General features: G+C 37.3%; 1 protein-coding gene across 1 annotated transcript in view; it reads left to right on the forward strand.

The window, feature by feature from the left end:
- The window catches only part of zzef1 (zinc finger, ZZ-type with EF hand domain 1), a 74,099-nt gene that overhangs the window by 40,773 nt on the left and 6,889 nt on the right, over nt 1-26,437 (forward strand). The window contains exons 43-52 of the mRNA XM_087253578.1: nt 744-976; nt 3,249-3,566; nt 3,731-3,831; nt 5,416-5,551; nt 5,625-5,984; nt 8,687-8,830; nt 8,921-9,089; nt 10,974-11,072; nt 14,051-14,216; nt 16,975-17,125. Of these exons, the coding sequence (XP_087109704.1) occupies nt 744-976; nt 3,249-3,566; nt 3,731-3,831; nt 5,416-5,551; nt 5,625-5,984; nt 8,687-8,830; nt 8,921-9,089; nt 10,974-11,072; nt 14,051-14,216; nt 16,975-17,125 (1,877 nt within the window). The remainder of the gene's footprint in view (nt 1-743; nt 977-3,248; nt 3,567-3,730; nt 3,832-5,415; nt 5,552-5,624; nt 5,985-8,686; nt 8,831-8,920; nt 9,090-10,973; nt 11,073-14,050; nt 14,217-16,974; nt 17,126-26,437) is intronic.

Below are 26,437 nucleotides of genomic sequence, written 5' to 3' on the forward strand. Positions count from 1 at the left end.
GTATATAACTGGGGTTGTCAATCGAATGGTCAATCAGTGTCAGTCAGGTTTCAACTTTCTTAAAAAAACATCTTTTGTCAAGAGTTAAGTTAAAGTTCTGGAACCACTTGAGTATAAGTAAATGGTGAGTAAATTTATGTGACTAATATCTTTTAAATTTTCACTTTCTGCCCTCATTTAATGAATTCTTTATTTGAGTTTGCACCAAACCCAAAGGGAACGCATGACTGTCTTTACATTACTCCTTTTTAAATCAATTAATTAATTATTAATAAATTACTAACAAGTAATAAATGACATCAATTCCTCACCTTTGGACTTTCATAGTACTCAATAAATATATATAAGAAAATCGAATATAAAAACAAAATTTAACTGAAAATACCTGGCAGGCAATCCTTTTAAAAAAAGTTTACATATCTCACAGTTTGCTATGGCAATGTTGTTGTCATCAACTTTTTATTACCTCCAGAACGCAGAAATACTTCCGCGTTCTGTTTAATTGCTTCCGTTTTCTACTTTGCTGGCATTTAACCAATAGTGCCTCTGCAACAAAGTGAATAAAATTAATAAATAATGAGAAAGTCATGATTGGGAGATAACATTTGATTCCGATCTAGTCTAACCCAGCGTTACAGCTTTTTTCCCGAAACACCTATAACTTATGTCACTTGAATGACAAATCAAGCAATAATAAGAAAGTGTATTAATGCAACACTTGATGTCTATATTATTTCCCTCAGTGAAAGACTACCAGTTAGTCCAAGCCCATGAGAGTAGCAGCAGGAATGATTCAGAGTCTCACGAGGGTCAGGCTGTGTCTCCGAACTCAGCACACCTGAGCCACTACCTGAAGAACTTTACCTCCATTGTGAGTTTCCTGCTCCAGACAGGGGTAGAGAGCAGTGCACAGGACGCTGTGGAAGCCACCTGGGTGCTCTCTCTTGCTCTTAAAGGACTCTACAACACTTTAAAGGTATTTTTTTCTTTATTTAAGTATTTCATTTTAAATTCACTATACACCTTTAGCGTTGGAGAAATCAGAATGTTAATGTATCAATCTATACCAATAATTACAAATTTATAAATATTTGTAATAATTAATGCAATAATTATAGCTTAAAACGGTAGTTCACCCAAATAACAAATTTTGCTCGCTGTTACTCTCCCTCAAGTGTTCCCATACTTTTATGATGTTGAACACCAAAGAAGATATTTTGATGAAAGCTGAAAACCATTGTAACCATTGGCTTCCATAGTCGAACCAAGTCAATGGTTACAGGTTTCCAGCTTTCTTCAAAACTTTGTATTTTGTGTCCAACAGACGAAAGAAAATCATAATGGTTTTAAACAAGCAAAGGGTGAGTAAATGATGACAGAATTTTTATTTTTGGGTGAACTATCCCTTTAATAATAAACCTTGCATATACACTCTTAACACACTGATTACACATTAAATATATGCACAGACACATTTCAGAACATTCATTTTATTTATACACACACTGGCTATGTTCAAAGGAAACCAAATAATCCTTTGGTAATTGGATTGACTGCTCAACTAGACTAAAAACCTTCATGGAAGTGCGTCAATCGTTCCAATTGAGCTTGATCCTTATTTTATTGCATAATAAATGTAAGCACAAAGATTCATGTGCTTGTTGTCTACTTATTAGGAGCAAAAATATTTAAATATTAGCGAATAAAAATTGATGGTTGTAGAATAATATGTGTAACTAGCAAAAAAGTCGGTATATTCGTGCAGCATACGCATACCAGAAGATCTAATTTGAAATCAAGCTTGAGACATGGAAACACACACATCAGCCCAATTGTTAAATTATTTATTGTTCATGTAAACACAGTTTTTGTTAGACTTAGCTGTCAGAATGATTTCAGTACAGTTGTCAATGTAAATGGCCATTTTAATGCTTTTATATTGGTTCCACTGTCTTGAAATACTGAATAGATTGTTTGATTGGTGGTTTATTTAGTTTTTTGGTGTTTGTTAGTTTTATCGCTAGGTATCGTTTGTTTTTTAAATGATAACAGCCGTTTTGCTTTTGCACTGTACACTTACACTGTATATTGTGTATTCTGAAAAATTGTGTTTTATAATATTATTAAATGTTTATTATTATTAAAAACTAGACTAAATCATAGTGTTTTGAGGGACTGTTGTAAAGAATTGCAGTTAATACATATTTTGTGGCTCCAGTGTGATCCCTAAAGGTGCTGTATGTACATTTGTGACTCTTCTAAAGCATAAAAATATTATAATATGTTTGCAGATATTGAAGAAACATGACTAGGAAACATTCTTGTTTATCTGAAAAACAATGCTGAAGTTAGATATTCTGCTTTGTAAGTGTGTGCTCCGTGCTGGAACAGCTGTCTTAGTTTTGATCCCTTTAATCCACTTAATGCCTGTTTAGCCAATTATATTTCAGCATCCCGGGTTGTCTTGGTGGAAAACAGCGTATTTGAATCATTTAGTCAGGAGGGCTCTAAAAGTGTGTGTCCGCGACCGAAATGTGACCTCTGGTGGACAGTATCAGAATCCAAAATGAGAAACAGATTCAGAGTTACACATGAGGTTATTAATTAGAAAATAATATAAATATTATGAGCATAATTAAAAGGTGAGCTGGTTACATTTTAACATTGTGTCTTAACAACATGTTAGATTATGAGATTTGCAGTAATAAGCAATTTTCCTCCTACCAGAGGAAACACGACAGAAATTTAAATACAGCCATTCAGATTCACATAATAGTGCACTTACTGCACTCTAACGAAATGGTAAGGTTTACAATACATCTAATTAATGCATATTAAACCTCTTTAACATTATTAAATTTAGATGCTGAATCACTGATATGTGTTGGCTTGCATTGAGTCAAAGCTCTAAAGTTCCATTTCAAACGGTTTATTTTATTTTCAAGATCTGATGTGAATGATCTGCTGCTTCTTTCAGCAGTATGGCAATAAATTTCACGTAAAATGGCATTCAAGCTGTTGCTTTTAATTTGAACAGGACTTTAATCAGTCCTAAGGCATCCTATAGGCATGATCAGGCTTGTGCCTATTGGTGTCGTCAATCTGGCAACCTGCACTTGCGTTTCTTTTGAAGCAGAACTACAATACCTAGTTCAACCACTGGATGTCAAAATGACATACTGCACCTTTAATGTGTTTAACCAATTGATTAATTATACCAAAAAAATGGTGACCTCTATGTCTTGCAGAAGCATGGTGTGGATCAAGCCCAGGAGGCCCTCCAAGGCTCTGGCCTCATGCAGCTCCTGGTTCGAAAATGTAGTAAAGGTACCGGTTTCAGCAAGATGTGGCTTTTGCGAGACCTAGAGATCCTCTCCATCATGCTGTATTCCTCCAAGCGAGAGATTCATTCGATGGCGGAGGACGCGGACACTGAGACAGATGGAGAGAAGGAGAGAGAGAAGGAGCAGGACTCTGACCACTCCAGCTGCTGTGCTGATGATGCCGACCCAAACAGACCAGATCCGTTGGAGGGACTGGACGAAGAGACCAAGATCTGCTTCCAGGTCAGCCTATAGACACCCTGCATCTCAGCAATTTAATGTTGTGTTGAGTGTTGTAATTGCTTTTCAATGATTATGAACTTAAGGGCAGATGATTCACTGAAATGCAATGAAGGGGTGATGATGTAGAGGAAGAGTTATTCAGAGCTCTAATATTATCTTGTTAGATTACCCATGATGCTCTTAATGCCCCACTGCACATCCTGAGAGCCATGTATGAGCTTCAGATGAAGAGAACAGACTCTTTCTTCTTGGAGGTGCAGAAGAGGTGAGTTGCGTTTCACTACAGTACACAGTCAAGAATTAGAATTTGTTCGCAGTAATATTGTGAGTTTATTTTGAGCTCCAAAATGTTCTTACCAGAATCCAAATTTATATACGAAAACATTATCATTGTCATTGAGATATGCATGTATATATCAAACGATAAAATTGACTAAAATTACACAAATCTTTGTTGACTAAATATATTTGGTTTAATTTAAGTGTAATTGAATTTAAATATTGTATACATTCATTTATACAAAAAATTCTAATTTAAAATTAAATAAAAAAGTCTCATTAATATTTGGAATATAGCTTTTCCATTGACAGAGCTTGAACCTAGCGTGAGTTAGCTAAACTTTAGCCGTAGCTTAAATGACGCGTGACGAAACCACTTGTCACGAAAACGAAAGCCATGATTATATGACTTTACGATTGACCGGTTTAATAGCATTTAATATACAATATAACTGAGTAAATTCTCTAAAGGTCAGTGAGAGGCTTTACCCTTTCAGTACAGCGAAAGCACACACACAGGAGTAAATAAAATTAGATCTGAGTTTACCTTTGCTGAATTTTGAGATGATTGTCTGGCATGCTGATGGCTTTAGATTGGATTGTTGTGTGTGCGTGTGTGTGTGCGTCATGCATCACACAATAAGATTTTTATTTATTTTTTTAAACTTTTTTTTGGTTATGCTTAAAATGAACACTCAATTGAGTACAACCATACAACATTTCAAGGTACTTTTGAATCTCAATGTGTGACCTTACCTTAAGAGATGTACAATTTACGTACATTATTGTCAGGTGTACTAACTTCACAGTACTCAAATTTTGTTAAATTATAAAAAGAAAAATAGCATACTTTTTGTAAATTAAAATGAAAGCACTATTTACATCCAGGGTGAGAACGCATGTCATAATATAATTCCTTCCAGAATAATCTTAAATTACCACCTTCATTATACACATGGGTAAAACACACAATACAATATTAATATATAATATAATATATATATATATATATAATATATAATATTAATATATATATATATATATATATATCAGTTGAGCATATTCTATTTTTTATAGCAACAAAATCAGGTCTTCTAACTAAATATATTCAGCTTATTTTCCCTAGGAATATATCCTTCTTTAAGTTGATTGCAGAAGTGATTTATTTTTCAATTGTTTATATCTTAATAGTTGCATATATCCAATTATTTAAGGTTGGTCGATCTTGCTGTACACCAAGATTAATTCTGATTGGATATTTTCCAAAAAACATCCCTCAATCACATTCTCGTCTCGTTTTTATTGGTCAATGAAAATGTCAGTATATTTTTATTATAGTTGTCGTCATCACTATTATTTTATCTAGTTTTTATCTAGTTTTTGTTGGTAAAAACTTGTTCATAACGAAAATTATGGCAAAAAAATTTGTCAGAAATTAGCACTGACAATTAATTATGTTCTTTGTTAGTTATGTTTTTTTTTTTGTTGAAATGTTATTACTAAAATTTAAATTGTGTAATTCGTCGACTTTCTCTCAAATAATAATTTTCTGTAAAATGTCATCTCCCAGGTTTGACGGCGATGCTATAAAAACCGACGAGACTATTCGTACACTGGCACAGAAGTGGCAGCCATCTAAAAGACCTCGTTCTGATGAAAGAAGCACAAAGGCTGTAGATACTGATATTATTATTGTGCCCTGTGTGGTAAGACTAAGTTCAAGATTTAACATCCACTTTGTGATTAAAGTCAAAACTAATTCAGTTTTTTGACCCTCAGTCTAAACCCACCCGGTGTGAACGAGCCACAGAAGAAACGAATGTGGTCACGCAGAAGCTCATCACTAACACAGAGAGTGACCTGCAGCTGAGTTATGCCAAACAACGGCGCACAAAAAGCTCTGCTCTGCTGCATAAAGAGCTGGACGCCCGCAGTAACAAGGCGGTACGTCAATATCTCTTCAAGGTGAACGAGGCCATTGCTATCCTGTATGCTCGGCACGTGTTGGCGACACTGCTGGCCGATTGGCCATCTGATACTCCCATCAGAGAAGAAGACCTGGAGTTGAGTGGAGCTTCTCACATGGCCTACATACTGGACATGCTCATGCAGCTTGAGGAGAGACCCATGTGGGAGAAGGTAAGAAGTGAAAAAACAAAACAATTATAATAGGGCTATGCAATGTGACAATATATAACACTGAATGAGGTTAAAATATTAAAAATAACACTGAATGGGGCTACAAGTTTAAACAGACTAATAGATAGACTTACAGACAGATAAATGGATGAGCAGGCAGGCAGGCAGGCAGGCAGGCAGGCAGGCAGGCAGGCAGGCAGGCAGGCAGGCAGGCAGGCAGGCAGGCAGGCAGGCAGGCAGGCAGGCAGGCAGGCAGGCAGGCAGGCAGGCAGGCAGGCAGGCAGGCAGGCAGGCAGGCAGGCAGGCAGGCAGGCAGGCAGGCAGGCAGGCAGGCAGGCAGGCAGGCAGGCAGGCAGGCAGGCAGGCAGGCAGGCAGGCAGGCAGGCAGGCAGGCAGGCAGGCAGGCAGGCAGGCAGGCAGGCAGGCAGGCAGGCAGGCAGGCAGGCAGGCAGGCAGGCAGGCAGGCAGGCAGGCAGGCAGGCAGGCAGGCAGGCAGGCAGGCAGGCAGGCAGGCAGGCAGGCAGGCAGGCAGGCAGGCAGGCAGGCAGGCAGGCAGGCAGGCAGGCAGGCAGGCAGGCAGGCAGGCAGGCAGGCAGGCAGGCAGGCAGGCAGGCAGGCAGGCAGGCAGGCAGGCAGGCAGGCAGGCAGGCAGGCAGGCAGGCAGGCAGGCAGGCAGGCAGGCAGGCAGGCAGGCAGGCAGGCAGGCAGGCAGGCAGGCAGGCAGGCAGGCAGGCAGGCAGGCAGGCAGGCAGGCAGGCAGGCAGGCAGGCAGGCAGGCAGGCAGGCAGGCAGGCAGGCAGGCAGGCAGGCAGGCAGGCAGGCAGGCAGGCAGGCAGGCAGGCAGGCAGGCAGGCAGGCAGGCAGGCAGGCAGGCAGGCAGGCAGGCAGGCAGGCAGGCAGGCAGGCAGGCAGGCAGGCAGGCAGGCAGGCAGGCAGGCAGGCAGGCAGGCAGGCAGGCAGGCAGGCAGGCAGGCAGGCAGGCAGGCAGGCAGGCAGGCAGGCAGGCAGGCAGGCAGGCAGGCAGGCAGGCAGGCAGGCAGGCAGGCAGGCAGGCAGGCAGGCAGGCAGGCAGGCAGGCAGGCAGGCAGGCAGGCAGGCAGGCAGGCAGGCAGGCAGGCAGGCAGGCAGGCAGGCAGGCAGGCAGGCAGGCAGGCAGGCATTTTAAACTATAATTGATTTATTTTACTGAAATAATATTGTGACGCATGTTGTTGTCAGGATATGAGATGACACATCTTAATATGGGATTACCGTCATAAAGCCAAGCCCTAATTTATAATAATACATTCATTCATTTTCTTTTCGGCTTAGTCCCTTTATTAGTCCCTTTATGAATCTGGGGTCGCCACAGCGGAATGAACCGCCAACTTATCCAGCACATATTTTACACAGCAACTGCCATTCCAGCCACAACCCATCACTGAGAAACACTCATACACTCTCATTCACTCACATACACTACAGACAATTTTAGCCTACCCTTTCACCTGTACCACATGTCTTGTGGGGAAACCGGAGCACCTGGAGGGAGCCCACACGAACACGGGGAGAACATGCAAACTCCACACAGAAATGTCAACTGACCCAGCCGAGGCTCGAACCAGCAACCTTCTTGCTGTGATGCGAAAGCACTACCTACTGCGCCACCGCGTCACCCTATAATAATACATTACATACAATTTTTTTTAGAATATATCTTACTTTTTTATTAACATGGAGTAACTTATTATATTGCTGTTAAAGCTGTGCAACCACAGCATGCACAAAGCACTCACAATTTTGGTTTAGTGCTAAATGAGAGAAACATGGAAGTGCATTACCCACATGCAACTGTTTATTTTTTATTTTTTTAATAGATGAATAAGATTCATTAGGTTCACCATTGATAATAAATGTTGTTTATACAGTACTCAATGCCGCTATCATTTCTGTTTGTCAGTTGTGACCTATTTTCTGGCAAATTTGTAATTACAGTATATGGGTTGTTGACATGGCATTGCATTTTCATGGTCACATATGACAAAAATGAATATAATTAGTATGGTTATCATTTAAAATGCAGTAAATAGTTAAGCATTTAGGAATACCTCAGCATCATTTAAAAACTGTCTATTTTAGTAATCAATTTTTTTCATCCATACATTTCTAAAAAAAAATCATAGAAATTTGATATATTTTGTTTCTGAAAACCATGTCCTCGTGTGTAACGCTATATGCTCATCATGAATCAGCAGTTCCACTGAAAACTTAAATTATTGAAGCATCCCATGACTGAAGCTCCCATGTAAAGTATTTGTCCCAGAATTTTTCACATATTTGGCTTTTTTTTTTGAATCACTAAAATTTTAGTTGTCCTAAAAGTTGTTTTCCTTTAGTTTGACATCCTTATTTATTGAAAATATCCAACAGGTCCATGAAATCGTAATAAATAAATATTCTTCATAATTGCATATAAAATAAGTAGTGTTATATAAAGATAAGTGTCCAACAGTAAAGATAAATTGCTCTCACTTAATTTGAGTGAGAGTTTCATTTTATTAATTTTTGCTATGCCACAGTAAAAAAGTTAAAGAATTGATGTAGTTAATGTCCCCTTATATTTTCCCAAACATCACACTTCAAACTACATAAATATAACATATATAGCATTTTTACTTCCTATTTGTCAACCACCCATTTGCTTTGAATGTTGGAATTGTCAGATCTTGCAGAAGGTTCTGAGGGGCTGCAGCCAGAGCATGCTGGGTAATCTGTCACTGACAGCTTGCCAGTTTATGGAGGAGCCTGGTATGGCAGTGCAAGTCCGTGAGTCCAAGCACCCTTATGACAACAACACTAACTTTGAGGTAACAATCAAGTTTCTTTCTGTGCACTAAATCATTGAATTCTGCTTGAGTTTTCAGGTGCGTTCAATGTCGTTCTTTGTGTTGTCTCAGGATAAGGTCCACATTCCTGGTGCAATCTTCTTGTCGGTGAAGTTTGACTCGCGCTGCCACACAGAAGAAGGATGTGACGAGCTCCTGATGGCCAGCAGTAGTGACTTCCTGCAGGACCTGCACACGTTCAGCGGCTCTCACCAGAAATGGACTGACTTTGAGATTCCAGGTGAGTTTAAGAAAGTTTGACTGTTCATAATCACTCAAGACCTCCACTTGATTGAAATGCTTTGGCATGACCTCAATAGAAAGATTCACATTAGACATCTCAAGAATACTTCTGAGATGAAACCTTTTGCAAACAGTTCAAATATTCCTCCTGATTGTGTGCAGGTCTGATTTATAGGAACAATTTTGGTGGCAGTTATTGCTGCTTGAAAACCAACCAGTTTGAACCTTAAATTGAAATTGACTTTTCTGTCCTGCAGCTAAAGCCGTTTCTTAAAATACAATTTGGAAAATAAATGATTTTGTATTAAGTTTCAAAGTGTCTCTTTTTTTTCTGCCCATTATTATAAATCTAAAGGGGGAAAAAATTAAAATAAATTAATTGTTGATAGTTTAATAAATAATAATTGTCAAGAGATTGTTAAGAAAAATATTAGTTTAATTATAACTTTTCTTTTGCCAGAGTGTCAATCGTTTTAAACAGAACTTAAAGTGACAGTTCACCTAAAATTATATTGGATTACCTGCATCTGTGGTCATTGGGGATTTCATATAATGGCAGTGAATGGTTATAGGTTTTTTTAGATTAAAATAAACGCATACAAACAAGTCCAAATCGATAGCCATCCTGATGACATACTGAAGTCTTGTAAAGCAAAACAATCGGCCCATGTAAGAAATTGAACATTTTTTTTACATTATTGCAGTTGTTGGTGTATGAATGATTGTAGTCTAGCTGCTTTTAATGACAAAAAGCATGAGTGCTGGTGACGCAATTACCAATATCTATCAACAAACTGCGTCATCTGAGCTCCAATCCAAGCGGACAGACTACAATGGGTCTAGATTCGCACATGCAGCTAATAATTGAAGTTTATTTATAAACAAATTTTGAGAGGAGCACGTGTTTATGATTGACCATGGCTGGTCCCGCTAATACTAACGCTTGATTCACCAATCAGTTCCTAACTCACTATAAATAACCAGAGTTTTTTTACTTCAGTTATCTTCGCCTTGAAGAATTCCCCCTTCCACCCCTACTCCTCCACCTTTTCTTTAAAGGGTGGCGCGGTGGCCCAGTGTTAGCACTGTTGCCTCACAGCAACAATGTCACTGGCTCAAGTCCTTTACAGGTCGCTGACATTTCTGTGCGGATTTGACATGTTCTCTCTGTGCTTGCATGGATTTCCCTCGGATTCTCCGGTTTCCTCCCACAATCCAAAAACATGCGTCATAAGTCAATTGATCAATCTAAATTAACACAGTAGTAGAGCTCTTAACCAACTGTATATCTCTATATAGCAATTTATAATCTATCATCAGCCTTAACTAAAGGGGGAGTTCTCGAGAACTACCTAAGCTCAAACTCCCCTTTTGCCCTGCAAACGGGAGAGCGCCCCGGGCTTGAGGATCTTCTGAGCTCAGGGTTCTCTCCTGGCACAGCATGCCAAACATGCTTTATAATAAATCAACAACTACTGTAAGTGTGAACTCTTGAATATTGTAAATAATGTTCAGTTTCTAGCACGGACCAATCATTTTGCTTTATAAGAGTGTTTCATCAGGAGCCATGGCTATTGATTTGGACTCGCTTGTATGCATTTATTTTTAATCTAAAATGATCTATCACCATTTACTGCCATTATAAATATCACCAAGGAACACAGATCCTGCTTAAAATCTCATTTAATGTCCTCTCCTACATCTTGAATGAGTTAATTAAAACTACATTTTCATTTTTGGGTGAACTATCTCCTTAAGAAACAAGATCTTCCCTGACTTTTTAGATTGTCTGTGATAGGCTGTAGACTAATTTTTATGTGAAGAACTGCCTGAAAAGTCAAAATCATGATGTTAAGAGTTATTTTTTCTCTTTCTCCTCTAGGGGACACCCTGTACTTCAGATTTATATCAGATATGAGCAACACTGAATGGGGCTACAAGTTCACTGTGACTGGTGGCCATCGAGGACGTTTCCAGACGGGTATGCATTTAAAGATTTATCCTTTTAATATCTGTCTTCAGTGTCCTCCAGCCACCGTTAATCTTCAACCTGAGCTGTCATCATCTACATGTCTGGTTATTGTCCTCTAGAATCATGCCCTCTAATAAGACATGGGAAAAAAAATGTCTGCCTGATTCAGTGAGCTTCACAGTAATGCCATCATTTTACGTGACGCTTGCATTTCTCCAGTGTTTTGGGCTTGTAACGTCAGCTTGTGAGCTTCATTTGCTCATCTGTGTGAGAGTTAGTGGGGGGTCGGTGTTCATGGCCGTGTCTCTCAGCATGTGGAAGCTTTAACAGCCACACAAACTCAACTTCCTGCGGAGTCCATGGCCCTGCAGACCCTCTGATCACATATCACACATCTAAAATTCATTAAGGCAGTCGGTGGAGTGGATTGGCATGGTTTTGGCATGACCACTGAGCTGCTTTTCTGTAGAAGAATGCTAAGCCACACATTACAAACACTTACTGTTAAACTATTATGATTTTATCTGTGATTGTAGTCTAAATAATGAAAGATGCAGAATTTAACATTTATTCTGGATTAATCTTGCTAAATATCAGCTTTTATATTGTATATTTCTTTGATGTGTTCAATACTTACAGTATTTCCACCACTGTATATTTTGCCTTTATTTCAATTAAAGAAAATATTTTAAATCTAAAATGTTTTAATTATTTTCTTTAATTGAAATAAAGGCAAAATATACAGTGGGGGAAATACTGTAAGTATTAAACACATCACCATTTTTCACAGAAAACATTTTTAAAGGTGCCATTACCAATTTCCACCAGATGTTGATGACAACCAAAGAAATACTTATAAAAAAAGAAAACAAACCTAATCAGTTTACAAGTTAAGTTATATGTAATTAAAATATATAAAAACAGGAAAAAAATATTGAACACATGAAGAAAGGTGTAGGAAGGCAGTGAAAGCCCAGACAGCAGCTAAAATCTCTCAGTAGTTATTCAGCAACCCTCTGCCCTTCATCGTTGTAAATTAATATTGGCTGCTTTAGTCCAACATCTACTGTACATTAGCAGGGTGATGAAGATGAAACCAGTGTGGACATTTCAGCAAGACAAGATCCAAAACACAGGAAACTCTTAAACGCTTTCAGAGAAAGAAAATCAAGCTGTAGAATGGCCCAGCTAATCACCTGACTCGAATCCAATAGAAAATACAAATAAAGATCAGTTTGGATTGACGAAACCCACAGAACCATCAAGATTTTTATACTCTGTTGAAGTCTGTCAAAAAAATCACACCTGAGCAATGCATGTGACTTCATTCTATATATGAGAGTCGTCTTTAAACCCAATAAGAATACTTATTTCTCACACTGTAATTAAAGAGAGTTCTGTTTGAAACGCAAAAAGTCAACTCTAAGCTTTTTAACTGTAGTGTATGTGATTTATATACATTAAACATTATTATTTGCCGTTATTTTAAATGTGTACATTTGCATTTTTATTTTAAAAACTTATTGTGGTAGGTGAATGCCATTTTATGTTTGTTCTTTCCTAATACTGTGTGTTGCTTTAATATTTATTTTTTCCTAAATTAATTTGGAAACTGTTATCAAATATTAATAGAAATTATTATGCATGTTATATTACATTGTTTAGACTCTTAAAATAAATCTTATTTAGTAAAACTGTAAGTAAATATTGGTTAAGAAATATGATAAACTTTAAGAAAAAAGATTAATTGATAAAATTAGTCTCACAAGCTGAACTGAAATTAATCAAAGCTAAAGAGATATATAGAAATATAACAAATAAAAACAAATTTAATTATACAAAAAAATAAAAAAAATAAAAAAATCTATAAATGCTGTAAGAATACATTAATATTACATTAGATGAAGTCAAAGAGATGGGCCAAATGAGAATAACCAAGAGATAAATGCTAAATAGGCCAAATAAGCAAACTCTAATATTAGCCAAAAGGGTGTCAATATATGAAAAATGTAAGAAACATTTGTGAAATGTTCCTCTTGTAAAATGTATTGCTTACAACCTATTTGAAACATTTTGTCATGTTAAACATTAAACGTTAAACATTTAAGCACATTCATCTGTCCATGCATGCATTGAAAAACAAGGAAAAACAGCAGAGAAGTAGAATGCTAAATTCAATGGGTTTGTAAACTTTAGGGCGCATGATTGATCATGACTGTTAGTAAGCAGTAGCACTGGGTCACAGGTTGCTTTGAATTCTTCTCCTGTGCCTCGTTCACCTTTAATTAAAAAAGTAATAGGCTTTTGCAACTTGTGCTCCGTTTCTGGTCTTATTTGTCTATAATGGAATATCTAATGGGTTTTCCAGCCATGCAAGCAGTGCTTAATTTATATGGTACACCAACTCATTTGTTTTTACTTAGAAGTATACAAGTGAAAGAAAGCAGTTCCATGTGTGAATTAGAGGTATTTAAGAGTTATGACTAGACACAGTTGAATGATTACTGCAAGAATTACAAGTTTTTTGTATTACAAGTTTTATAAAATGTTAAAATATGTAAATGATCAATTATTTAAATAAATATTCACTTATTTGCATACATTTCTAACATAAAAATCTGAATTTTGAAAAGTTAGGTTTAATTTTTTTTTACTACACATTAGTGTTTTTACAGAGAATATTGTATATATGTTTTTATCACCCCCGTAATTCAGAAATGTAGTTTTAGTTCAAAAATGCGGAAGAAAAATCTAATTTTCGGAAAACAGCTGTTAAAAAGTGTGTATTGAATTGACATGTACAGGCAAAAATTAATAAAGTGCGACAATAGAAGGATGTTTGGAGGTTTGTTTGTTTTTTTCCATTAGGTGGAAAAAACACTTCATAAAAAGCCTAACTTCTCAAAATTGACATTAGCATGAGAAAGCAGTGTTTTTGCCTGTAGTGTCTCACTTAAACTCATTAGTGCACATGTTTGTTTCTCCAGGTTTTGAGATCCTGAAGCAGATGCTGGCGGATGAGCAGGCCCTCACTCATCTCCCGCTCCCTGACATCTGGGAGTGGCAGGTTGGTGTCGCCTGTCGTCAAACTGGAAACCAGCGCCTGAAAGCTGTTCATCTGCTGCTGAGGCTCCTCCAATGTCCGTCCCAATGGTGTGTTTTTTCCTACCTTTCGTAACAGCTTTGACTGCATGCGGTCGTTATACCAAGCAAAAGCAACCATTTAACCCTGCAGTGCTTTGTAGCTGTTCCAGTATTTTCGTGAATGTCCTTTCAGAGCCTGCATCTGTCAGGTCACTTCTGCACTCTGTGGACGGCAGGTGCAACTTGTCCCAGTTTAATAAGTCTCAGGTGCGCTAATCTACCCCTCACTTTGCAGCTTTTTGGACATTATCAAGCATGTCACTCACTTCAAAAAAAAACAAACAATACACATCTTCAGTGTCTAAGGCCACATTTACGTGTTTAGATTTTGCCTCATGTGGCACAGTAGATGCAGCTCACTTACTGTAGATGTACGCTGAAAAAAAATCACATGGAGTTCAGTTTCATGCCTCAGTCATATTTGGAAATTGATTTGATGTGAATCGGACGTGCTTAAGTCTCTGCAATGTTGGTAGGTAGATCGGATTTTCACCTGTCAATAAGAGTTGTATATTATTAAAAAAATGGCAGGGTATGTTTCCTGAATCTTTTTTTTTTTTGCGCTGTAAAAACATGAGTTGTTCTAAATACAATCATGTGTGTGCGCTTTCTCCAACTGTCAAAAAGTTTAAAAAATGCAGAGCTTTCATCACTAAGCGTAAAACCAGGATATCTGCTGGGTCTTAAAAGGTCCTAAACAAAATTTTGCCTTAAAATCTTACACTTGCTGAAATATTGTCTTGTAGGTCTTACATCATTTTAAATGGTACTTAATTTCCTCTTTATGTAAAGTGACCCAATCAATCTAACACACATCCAGTCACCAACAATAAATCTCGAAACAACTTTTAGGAAGTCTATATTCATAGCTAAAATTATAATAGTCTGTTGGGCATACATTTAATTTTTTTTAAAGTTGTTGAAACAAATGTATGTGTACAACCAATGTTTTAACATTATTTAAAATATCTGGCTAAGAAATAACTTTTTTTTTTCTGCTGCGCCATTAAAAAAATGTTTAGCCCTGTATACATGAAATTTCATGTTTCTTGGTCTTAAAAAGTCTTAAATTTGACTTGGTAAAACCTTGCAGAAACCCTGAAATCATACGCCCAACGTCTTGCTACGCAGTTTTTAAACTTTCCACTTTCCAAAACAACAGAAAAAAGCACTCGGTAGCGCAAATAACTCTTCGGTGGACATGCAACTTTAGGCTTATTACAGAACGGAGTCCTTCATGAGTCCTAACCCTTAAAGTCTGCGTAAAACAGAACTTGCTATGGCTTTGATTTAAATATGTTGATGTACTGCTAACTGAAACGGAATATTAAGTTGGGGGCAGGGCTTACTTTTGCATCATTCCCTCATGGCAAACTAAAGGTAAAAGGGGCGTGGTTAACAATATTGTAACTGAAGCCATAAAACAGACAAGAACAGGGAAGCATCACCACTCCAAACGCAGAAGCAAATGGTCAGACTTTGAAGATTGCCAAAACAAACTTTTTTTTTCATTGAAATAACTTAGACATAGATTAATTGTTCACCTCAAGAATGACAAAATAACCATGAGACTTTAAATCTCATCTACAAGGATGAAAAAAGTTTTTATATTGTCAAGTGGCACAAGCATGTTAATGATAAGAGAGAGAGTGCATCCCAAATCGCACACTTATGCACTATTCTACACCATTTTGTAGTATAAAAAATGTAATTAGTGTGTTTACACTGAAAGCTCAGAAAAAAGAATAAGTGCACTTTAAATACCTGGATATGCAACAGTGCACTTGTTCAACCATTAAAAAATAGATATGTTGGGCACCACACACGCTCAACGGGGCTTTGCTCAAGTAATGGAAGGGCGCAGCTATCAGGTACAGACGTTTGATTACTTTATTTTCAATTGTGAAAGCAAAATTGTCCTACAAGAGTGATACTAGTGCCTCCCAATGGTGAATGCGGTTATACTCATGGCAGGTATTATTTAACAGTTTGGTAATTTATTTCACTAATTTGGCAATTTCAATTAATTGCACAGCCCTAATTCACAGTTAGTAAAAAAAGGATTAGTGCTCCATTTGGGGTGACACTATATTTATATACTGTGCTGTTAATTGTGTAAGTGCATAGTGTATAGTGTGCCATTTGGGACACAGACTGAGATTTACTGAATCACTTTTTAATGGAGGTACTTGTTGCCACCTACTGCCATTTTTTTGATAATGTCTCTACGATAGGCCTAAACGAGTCAAGGTACAAGTACAAAAACATACTTACAAAATATTACTGAATTATCATTTAAAAATTCAGTGTGTTTTGACTTCTGAAACTCGAATCCTTTGATCACCTTTTTGATGAACAGCAATATAATGTTTCCTCTCATTGGCGGTTTTCCTCAGATGCACTTTTTGAATGGTTTATATCAGCTGTGGCATATTCATTCATGTCTTTTGTATTGCTGAGCATCCAGATTGACACAGCTTTTGCATAATATATCTGACAGTGGCTTTCTGCCTTGATTGTTCCCATGACAACAAGGTCACATGTCAGGGTGATTTGCATGATTTCCATGGTGTTTGGACACAGTTACATCATCATCAGATGGAGAAATGGAGAGCTGGACCTCTGCTGTCAGATGCAAATGGGCACCTGCCCAGCGCCAGGGGAACATTAATCCACCACATAGTTCAAATACTGTATGAGTAATGATGAAGCCAGGCTCATTCAGAATGTAATGAGCTCTGCATCTGATTGTTGTGCTTGTACACAGGGCTTGTGACCTGACGCTTCTGCGGCCGCTGTGGCAGCTCTTCACCACTATGGAGAGTGGTTTGTGTCAAGATCCTACCAGCATCACGGTCCTCCTTCCTCTCCATCGCGCCCTCACGGAGCTCTTCTTCATTGCTGAAGCAAAAGCCATGGTGAGAGACTAGTCTCCTTATGTTTTTCTCAACCTTTTATTTTATGAACATGATCTTAAATCATGCACCTTTACCACAGATGATGATAGTTCTGATTTAAACTAAAACCCATTTGAATGACAAGAGCCTCATATAGAATGAAATATCAATTCATTTATTTTTATTTTTCTATTTCTATCATTGCATTCCTTTCAAATATTTGCATTATTTATTCACACGACCATTCAAGACTTTAGAACGTTTAAGTAAAAAGTAGACTTTTATTTAGTACACATTAAAGCAGAGATGCCCCTAAGTTTGCCCATTAGCCACCTTTCCTCTATCGCCTCTAAAGCGAGCATGCCAGGGCCAGACGCGTTTCCACTGTCACTTCCAGGGCCTGATTGGGCCAAAGCAGGGCTACCTCGGGGCCAGCGGCTGGCATTTTTCCACCCGCCGAATACCTTAGGCCACAGAGGGCCAGCTGTGGCTTCTGGGCAGAGTGAAATGAAAGGCGAAGATTGGCCAAGTCTGGTAATGATGGCTTTCGCCATTACACTAGTATTCCGATCGCACACAAGAACATGCGCCAAAATAAATAAATAAATGAATAAGGGAAAGAAAAACCTATAGCTGATCACTCTAAGATTTATCTAGAGCTATTCCATAAAACATCTTATTGGCTAGGGATGTTTTGCTAATGATCGCCCTCATGTTTCCCTTTTAAATATAAGGCTGTTGCATAAAATAGTAAAGCAGTTTTAATTTAACAAGTGATAGCCTAGCCTATTTCTTTGCTGCATCCTCCTTGATGTTTCAATAACACATAATAATCTTTACACTATTAGAGACACAGCAGTCAGTAACTTTAAGTTGTTAAGAGTTTTTGTCAAGTTTAAAAGGTGTGTTTGTGCATGAAACATCCATGTATATGTGTGAGAAAAATCGGCTGAAACAGCGCTCTCTTCACAGCTCTGTTGATGCCGCAAGCGACTGGGTTTCTTTCTTTATTTTGGAGTTAATACAAAACATGAATACAACAGAAAGACATACAACTTTACAAGTTACATGTCCACTTTGGTATGCTCAACACATATATCATATCATGTCATATCAAGATACAATAGCCTAGCCTACTTTGATATAATTTAAAGAATTAGAAATACCAAATTTAATAAAATTCCATTAAACAAATAAACCAATATAAAACAAACAAAAGCTATACCAATTATATACAATACACCTAAATTGAGTTAAACGTTTTCAAGCCATTTTAAACTTTCATTTTACAAAGGCCTATCTGATTTAGATATTTTCTAAAAACAATAAACATCAGAGGAGGTTTAAAATATTATTTATAAAGTATTTGGATACAATGATATTATTCAAATCGTGCAAACAAAGCATAGTCACCCAGTCCAGGGCATCTTTACAAATGGATTGGGAAAAACTGCACGTTAAAAAAAAAGTGTTTATTGTCCTTAAATTCATTTTTTCATTTTTTTTATATAATGTGGTAAATTTTTAAAATGAAATTTTAAATGTAGAACTTTCATTGCCTTTAACAGAGATCGTCATTTCTAATTTGACAAAACCTTTTTTTTTTGTTTATTGGTTTTATTGCTAAGCTACAAAAAAAAGCTAATTGACAAAACATTTTTTTCAATTAAACGTAAATGAATCTGAGTGCTCAAAACGTAAATAATGTCACTGGATGAATAGAGGACGCAGAAGACACGGGCGAGCAAATCAGGGCAAAAAAAAACTAACGTACTGTAACTCCATTCTGTTATTAATAAGATTTGTTTTCTTTTACTGTAATAAGTTCAGTATAAAATGAAAAAAAAAAAATATATATATATATATATATATATATATGCTGATTTACTTATTAAATGAAGAGCCTTCGTGACTTCTTTTAAAACATTACATTTAAAAAAAAAAATTCTATTACTTTTTTTGTGGTTTATAGTCTTCTTTGCATAATTTCTGTGTTTCTTTGATTACCTATTTATTTATTTATTACAACCAGTGATAGAAATTTGTCCTAGGTAGGGCTCACATATATAGTACATATTACAAAAGAAACACACACACACACACACACACACACACACACACACAACACACACCTTTGGAATAAAATAATATCAGACCTGAAACCGAAGACATGAAGTCATGCGGGATCCTGACAAAACCACATGACTTATTTAAAATATTAATTGCAGTTGGAATAAAAGAATTGCAAGTATAAGTGTTCTATTTGGCCTGTGGAATTAATTTGATAATTTATTTTGCTGTGCATTTAGGGTTCCACATGTACAGTAACTATATATCAATTATGAACTGCTTCGTGAGCGACACAGTGGCTCAGCGGTTAGCATTGTGGCTTCACAGAACCAGAAAGACCAGTTGGCATTTCTGTGTGGAGTTTGCATGTTCTCCCCGTGTTGGTGTGGGATTCCTCCATGCGCTCTAGTTTCCTCCACTGTCCGAAGACATGTGGTACAGGTGAATTGAATAAACTAAATTGGCCGTAGTGTATGTGTATAATTAAGTGTGTATGGATGTTTCCCAGTACTGGGTTGCAGCTGGAAGGACATCCGCTGTGTAAAACATATGCTGGATAAGTTGGCAGTTCATTCTGCTGTGGTGACTCCTGGTGAATAAAGAGAATAAGCAGAAGGAAAATGAATGAATAAATAAACTGCTCTGTCCTTCATACACCATTGTTAAAACGTATGCGGTCCTTTTTGATGCCTTTTGTTTTTATAAAGTGACGCATCTGTCTTGTTCCAAAACTCCAGATGCCCCGTTAAGTTATTTATCCTGGCATCCGACAGTAGCTTTTTGTGGCAGTCCTGCATTCCTAATTAAATCATTTTGTTTTTGGAAACATCGATCAGAATTTGTAAGTGGGAACATTTTATATCGAGGCCAGAAATCTGGGAGGCGTCCAGGTGATGAACAAGTAATTGATTTGTGCTGTCATGAGGAAGCAGTTTTGTGATGATAAGTGAAAAACTGGACTGGAGAGACTAGGGTTTTGTCTGTGCGAGAGTGTCTGTTAAGGGAATTTCTCATATTCATCTTTAACTGTCTGTCGAGTGTGTTTGTGTCACATTTGTGTCTTGAACTCACATTTCAACATAATAAAAACGTACAGTCCTGACATCAGTCTTAATGACAGTGTTTATATGGTGTAGAATGCGAGTCTACAAGACTTCACAATCCTAACCATTATGATTGACTTATGATATTGCTGGCCATGTTTACCAAAGGAGGATCTTCAGCTCAAACTCTTTTAACCAGATCCTATACACTCACCAGCCACTTTATTAGGTACACCTGTGCAGCTGCACGTTGACTCAAATTTTTAATTAGCCAATCACTTGGCTGCAATTCAATGCATTTAGGCATGTAGACATGGTCAAGACCATCTGCTACAGTTCAAACCGAGCATCAGAATGGAGAAGAAAGATGATTTAAGTGGTTGGTTGTTGGTGCCAGATGGTCTGGTCTGAGTATTTTAGAAACTGCTGTTCTACTAGGGCAGGGGTTTTCAAACTGGGGTCCGCGGCCCCCTGGGGGGCCGCCAGATGGCGCTAGGGGGGCCGCAAAGAAATTTTAGATCAATGAGCCCACATGGATGAATTTTGTGTCCCGCATCATTCTAAAGGTTAATATATTTTTATTATAATTTGAGCTCAAAAGTACTGCAAAAGTGAAGCTTTATGCTTATGTCATTTAAATGCAGTTGACACTTTCGTGACACAGGAAAAGAAGCGCAGCGGCCCGCCTCCGTGGACGGGGACTTTTATTGAATAAGTGCTTCTGGCCAGGCGCTTCCTGACTGTGATTTTTGGCGCTTGTCTGCTGCACCTGACGGCGTTTACCTTTCACTTACGCTTACCTCTTTTACGCTAAACAACAAAATGAATGCTCAGGTTTGACTGACTATATTTCAGTTAAAATACATGATCAATAAGAACATTATCGGTGGCTGAAAGCACTTCCCTGTTTATGGCTTGCGTTCCTAAGTAACCGATCAGCTGGGTGCTGCGGAGCGCGCGCCTCTCTGCGCAGGCTTCACTCATAAGGAACAAATAGCATTTTAAAGACACGGCACAACATTGCACCTCGTCCACAGCATGACAGGCTTTTACACTTTGCATTGTACAAATATCAGACTTTGCAGCATGGCAAACAAACATATTAAAATTGTAAAGCAAAAAGTGCTGCAATAACAATGAATGGAGCTATCATCACATCAGCGAGTTCTCAGTTTCACTCCTGTTACACTGATGACAGCTGAATGAGCTCTGCAGTATACCTCTTACTCACATTGGTTCATAACTGGATGATTAAAAAAACTAAATTGTATACACACTGAGTAAAACCACTATAGCCTTTAAAAATTATAATGTATCTGTTTGTGTTATGTTATAGGGCTAATAATTATAAAATATTAAAATGTATTAGTGCTCTGTATTTAATGGAGCTCAACATACCTGATCAAATTTTAATACTCTGAATATAAATGCATTTTTGTTCCACTTTTTCCCATATTTGTTTGTGTAACTAATTTAAATGTAATGTTCAGTATTATTATTAATAGAACAAACTGGTATGAACATTTTAAAGTCAGCAAAGCTTCTAAAATTATGCAAAGTAAAACTTGTGGCTCTTCGAACTTGAATACCCAATTCTAGATTGCATTTAGGAAATTATTTTTTTTATCAGTGTAAGTCAGGATTGTCGACCTGAGTAAATTATGATGTGCACAAAAAAAAGGAATAAAAATAAACAAAACACACTGAACCACTACATCCTCCATTGTAGTATTGCTAGTTACAACAGTACAGTTAACTGTTAACAGGCTGATGAATGACAAAACTCTTTAAAACTTTAAAGCTTTAAATCTTTAGATACATTTAGACTCTCAGCTGTAAGGGTAAATACAGAAGAGTCTAGCTGTGCATAGGCAGAAAAAAAGCATAAAAATGGCATAAAAACTGTGTAAAGTGACGACTTGTACACAAAATATGGCTTGATGGAATCCAGTGAGAGCAGACAGCAATAAACACTGCGCATCAAGATTTGATCAATAGATTGAAGCACTAAAACCATGTCAACTCAACTAACATCTTACAAAAATTAATCCAGATAATGAATAATGTAAATTTATTGAATAATATATAATAATATAAATGTATTGAATAATACAATTTAAAAAAATTAAGTACAGTTGTTAATTTGAGGAGGTGGCGTCATTTTTATTTTTGGGGGGTCCCCAAAAGAATTCGCCCTACACAAAGGGGCCCTCAGCTGAAAAAGTTTGAAAACCCCTGTACTAGGGTTTTCACGCACAACCATCTAGAGTTAACAGAGAACAGAATTTGGCACCAACAACATGAACGCATGGATCCATCCTGCCTTTTATCAACAGTTCAGGCTGGTGGTGGTATAATGGTGTGGGGGATATTTTCTTTGCACACCTTGGGCCTATTAGTATCAGTCGTGTCAACACCACAGCCTACCTGAGTATTGTTGTTGACTATGTCCATCCCTTTATGACCACAGTGTACCCATCTTCTGATGGTTACTTCCAGCAGGATAACACGCCATGTCATAAAGCGTTAATCATCTCAGATTGGTTTCTCAAACATGACAATGAGTTCACTGTACTCAAATGACCTCCACAGTCACCAGATCTCTATCCAATAGAGCACCTTTAGGATGTGGGTGAAGGGTAAAAAATCTACTACAATTGCGTGATGCTATCATGTAAATATGGACCAAAATCTCTGAGGGATATTTTCAGTACCTTGTTGAACCTATGTTACGAGAAATTAAGGCAGTTATGAAAGCAAAAGGGGGTCCAACTGGTACCTAGGTGTACCTAATAAAGTGGTATATACACGGTCAGTAAAAATCTACAGACATTTTTGACAATTTGATACATTTTGTTTCAAAAATAATACTACATTTAAATCAGCAGAATTATGCTGAATGTTTTATAGTGTAGCAAAACAAATTAACAATAAAAAAAATTTGTTTCTTAACTTTCAAGATTTACAAAGCAGATCCAATTAGAACCACTTGTTTGGTAAACAAAGTGTCATAATACATCCACTAAAAGACTATCGTATTGTACAAATGTCCAAACAATTCATTTTATTCTTGTTTTTTTTTATAATGGTGAAGTTTTAGTACTTATAAATTATGTCTCACTTTGATTTATATAATGGAAAGAATTTATACATGTGAATGAGTGGCTTCAATAAGAGTGTGACAGAGAAAAACCGAGCACTAGATGGCAATAACACTCTTACTTGTATTCAGAATAAGCCAAAAAGGTTTTTCAAGAACACAGTATAGCCACACAAATTCTGAACATCCAGTAAATGATCTATATTTTAACCACTACTACCGTATAATGCCTGAGTGAATGACTCAGGAAAGATTTTATGACAATAACCTTTCATCACTGAGCCATAATCTCTTTTAGCAGCATGAGCGTCAAGTGGTTTGTGTGTGTGTTTGAATGGGGAATGTTTAAGTGAGCATTAGTCTGGAGGACTGACAAGCAAATGGCTGAAGTGAGTGTTTTGTGCGAGTGTTGAGTGAATTATTATGAAAAGCCTTAATCTCTCCCACAACCACTGCACTTCTCAGAATTGACTGTAAGATTTCCATTGTTGATTTTCAGCACTGCAACACTGGAAGATGAGATCAGAAAACTCAGCATGTGAATATTCAGCTGTTGCAGCTGTTTTGAGGCGGAAAGAAAAAAAAAACTGATAAGAAGTTCAGACTTGCTCTGTCTTCCTCTCTTGTTGTGTAGTAATACTCATTTCTGCGGGATGATAAAAGCCCCTCCTTCGCAGAGGAAGTGGTTTCGAATGTGCTGTGACATGACAAAAGCAGCAGCCGCTCCACAGTCTTCAGTGAGATGAGTTTTCAGATGTCTAGATGCCGTTTTCTTTGCTGTAGAATTGAAGTGTTGTGTGACGGGCTGCTGTAATACAATGCAACGGTACAACATTCGAAACTTTTACTAGGAAAGTTATTATAAATGTATTAAGCTGAATTTTTAGTCTTCAGTGTCATTTAATTCAGAAATAATTTGTATGTGCTGAAGTGGTGCCTAAATGGATGTTTTGATTTAAATTAGAAGTTTGCGGTTTACTGCAGACTATTGAAAGTTTTTATTTTATTTATTCAGGTGAACATTAATAAACACACACACACACACATCACACTCACTCACCGGCCACTTTATTAGGTACACCTTCCTAGTACTGGGTTGGACCCCCTTTTGCCTTCAGAACTGCCTCAATCCTTCGTAACAGATTTAACAAGGTACTGGAAATATTCCTCAAAGATTTTGGTCCATATTGACATGATAGCATCATTCAGTTGCTGCAGGTTTGTCGGCTGCACATCCATGATGTAAAAGTCGCGTTGCACCAAATCCCAAAGGTGCTCTATTGGATTGAGTTCAGGTGACTGTGGAGGCCATTTGAGTACAGTGAACTCATTGTCATGTTCAAGAAACCAGTCTGAGATGATTCGCGCTTTATGATATGGCACGTTATCCTGCCTGAAGTAGCCATCAAAAGATGGGTACACTGTGGTCATAAAGGGATAAACATGGTCAGCAACAATACTCAGGTTGGCTGTGGCGTTGACACAATGCTCAATTGATACTAATAGGCCCAAAGTGTGCCAAGAAAATATCCCCCACATCATTACACCACCACCAGCCTTTTCCAGCCATTCTCCTCTGACCTCTGGCATCAACAAGGCATTTGTGGCCACAGAACGGTCGCTCACTAGATATGTTCTCTTTTTTTCCAGACCATTCTCTGTAAACCCTTGAGATAGTTGTGCGTGAAAATCCTGAATTGCAGTTTCTGAAATACTCAGACCAGCTTGTGTGGCACCAACAACCATGCCATGTTCAAAGTGACTTAAATCACATTTCTTCCCCATTCTGATCCTCAGTTGGAACTGCAAATAATTAACCTTAAAAATAAATCTTGGTGACCCCCAGATTCTCTAACTTTTGTCTATAACATAATTTATTCATGCTTACCTTTTCAGTAGTATATTTTTAAACTGACAAAAACAACATTAAAATTTAAACATATAAATAGGAGGCAATGTCAAATTCAACTGGCAATGAATGATGATACCTGTATGCAAACTTCCCCTGAAGTTTTGAAGTTTATGCTGAGCTTGTTCATTTTACTATTTGTCATCAATATTGGCATTTCTAGTCCGGTTATTTGCCCGTCATCAAGAGTTAATGCACTAATTTTAACAGCATATGGCTAATTCTTGCCAGTCGGTGTATGAGTATGCATTAGCCTTGTCAACCTTGATACAGTATGTATTGTTTATACATCAAGTTACATAACTGCTTTTTAATATATATTTTATTTACAGTTGAAGTCAGAATAATTGGCCCCCCATGAATTATTATCCTCCTGTTTATTTTTTTCCCCAAATTTCTGTTTAGTGGAGAGTAGTTTTTTTTAACACATTTCTAAACATAAAAATTTTAATAACTCATTTCTATTAACTGATTTATTTTATCTTTGCTATGATGATGTTTTCAAGACACTTCTATGCAGCTTAAAGTGACATTTAAAGGCTTACCTAGGTTAATTAGGCAGGTCAGGGTAATCATTTACATTTACATTTAGTCATTTAGCAGCAAGTTATTGTATAACGATGGTTTGTTCTGTAGTCTATCGAAAAAATATATAGCTTAAAGGAGCTAATAATTTTGACCTTTAAAATGGCTTTTAAAAACTTAATAACTGCTTTTATTCTAGCTGAAATAAAACCAATCAGACTTTTTCCAGAAGAAAAAATATTATTAGACATACTGTGAAAATGTCCTTGCTCTGTTAACCATAATTTGGGAAATATTTAAAAAATAAAATTAAAATAAAAAGGAGCTGACAATTCTGACTTCAACTGTATATATATTGCATTGTACTGTTCTTAGATTCCACCATCAGAAATTTCCCAGAGAACACAAAACAGCCTCTGCATAACCCAAAAATTATTTACTTAGAGTGTCCAGACTTTGATCAATGTGAAATACCTGGAATGGTGCAAATCCTTCCACCGTAGGAAATGAGACAGCAGAGGCAGGGCTGATTTAGATGGTGTCTGCTTTGATTCAGAGCCTTGTCATCAACATTAAGGTGCTGTTCCAAAGCTCAGATTAACAGCTCATGTTGAGGAGCCAGTCTATGCTGAATAACACTGTAGTGTAACCCTGGTCTTAAATTGAACTGACCGCTGCTCGGATTA

The sequence above is a fragment of the Danio rerio genome, chromosome 5 (assembly GCF_052040795.2).
Source record: "Danio rerio strain M-AB ecotype USA chromosome 5, GRCz13ab, whole genome shotgun sequence".
Taxonomy (NCBI): Eukaryota; Metazoa; Chordata; class Actinopteri; order Cypriniformes; family Danionidae; genus Danio; species Danio rerio.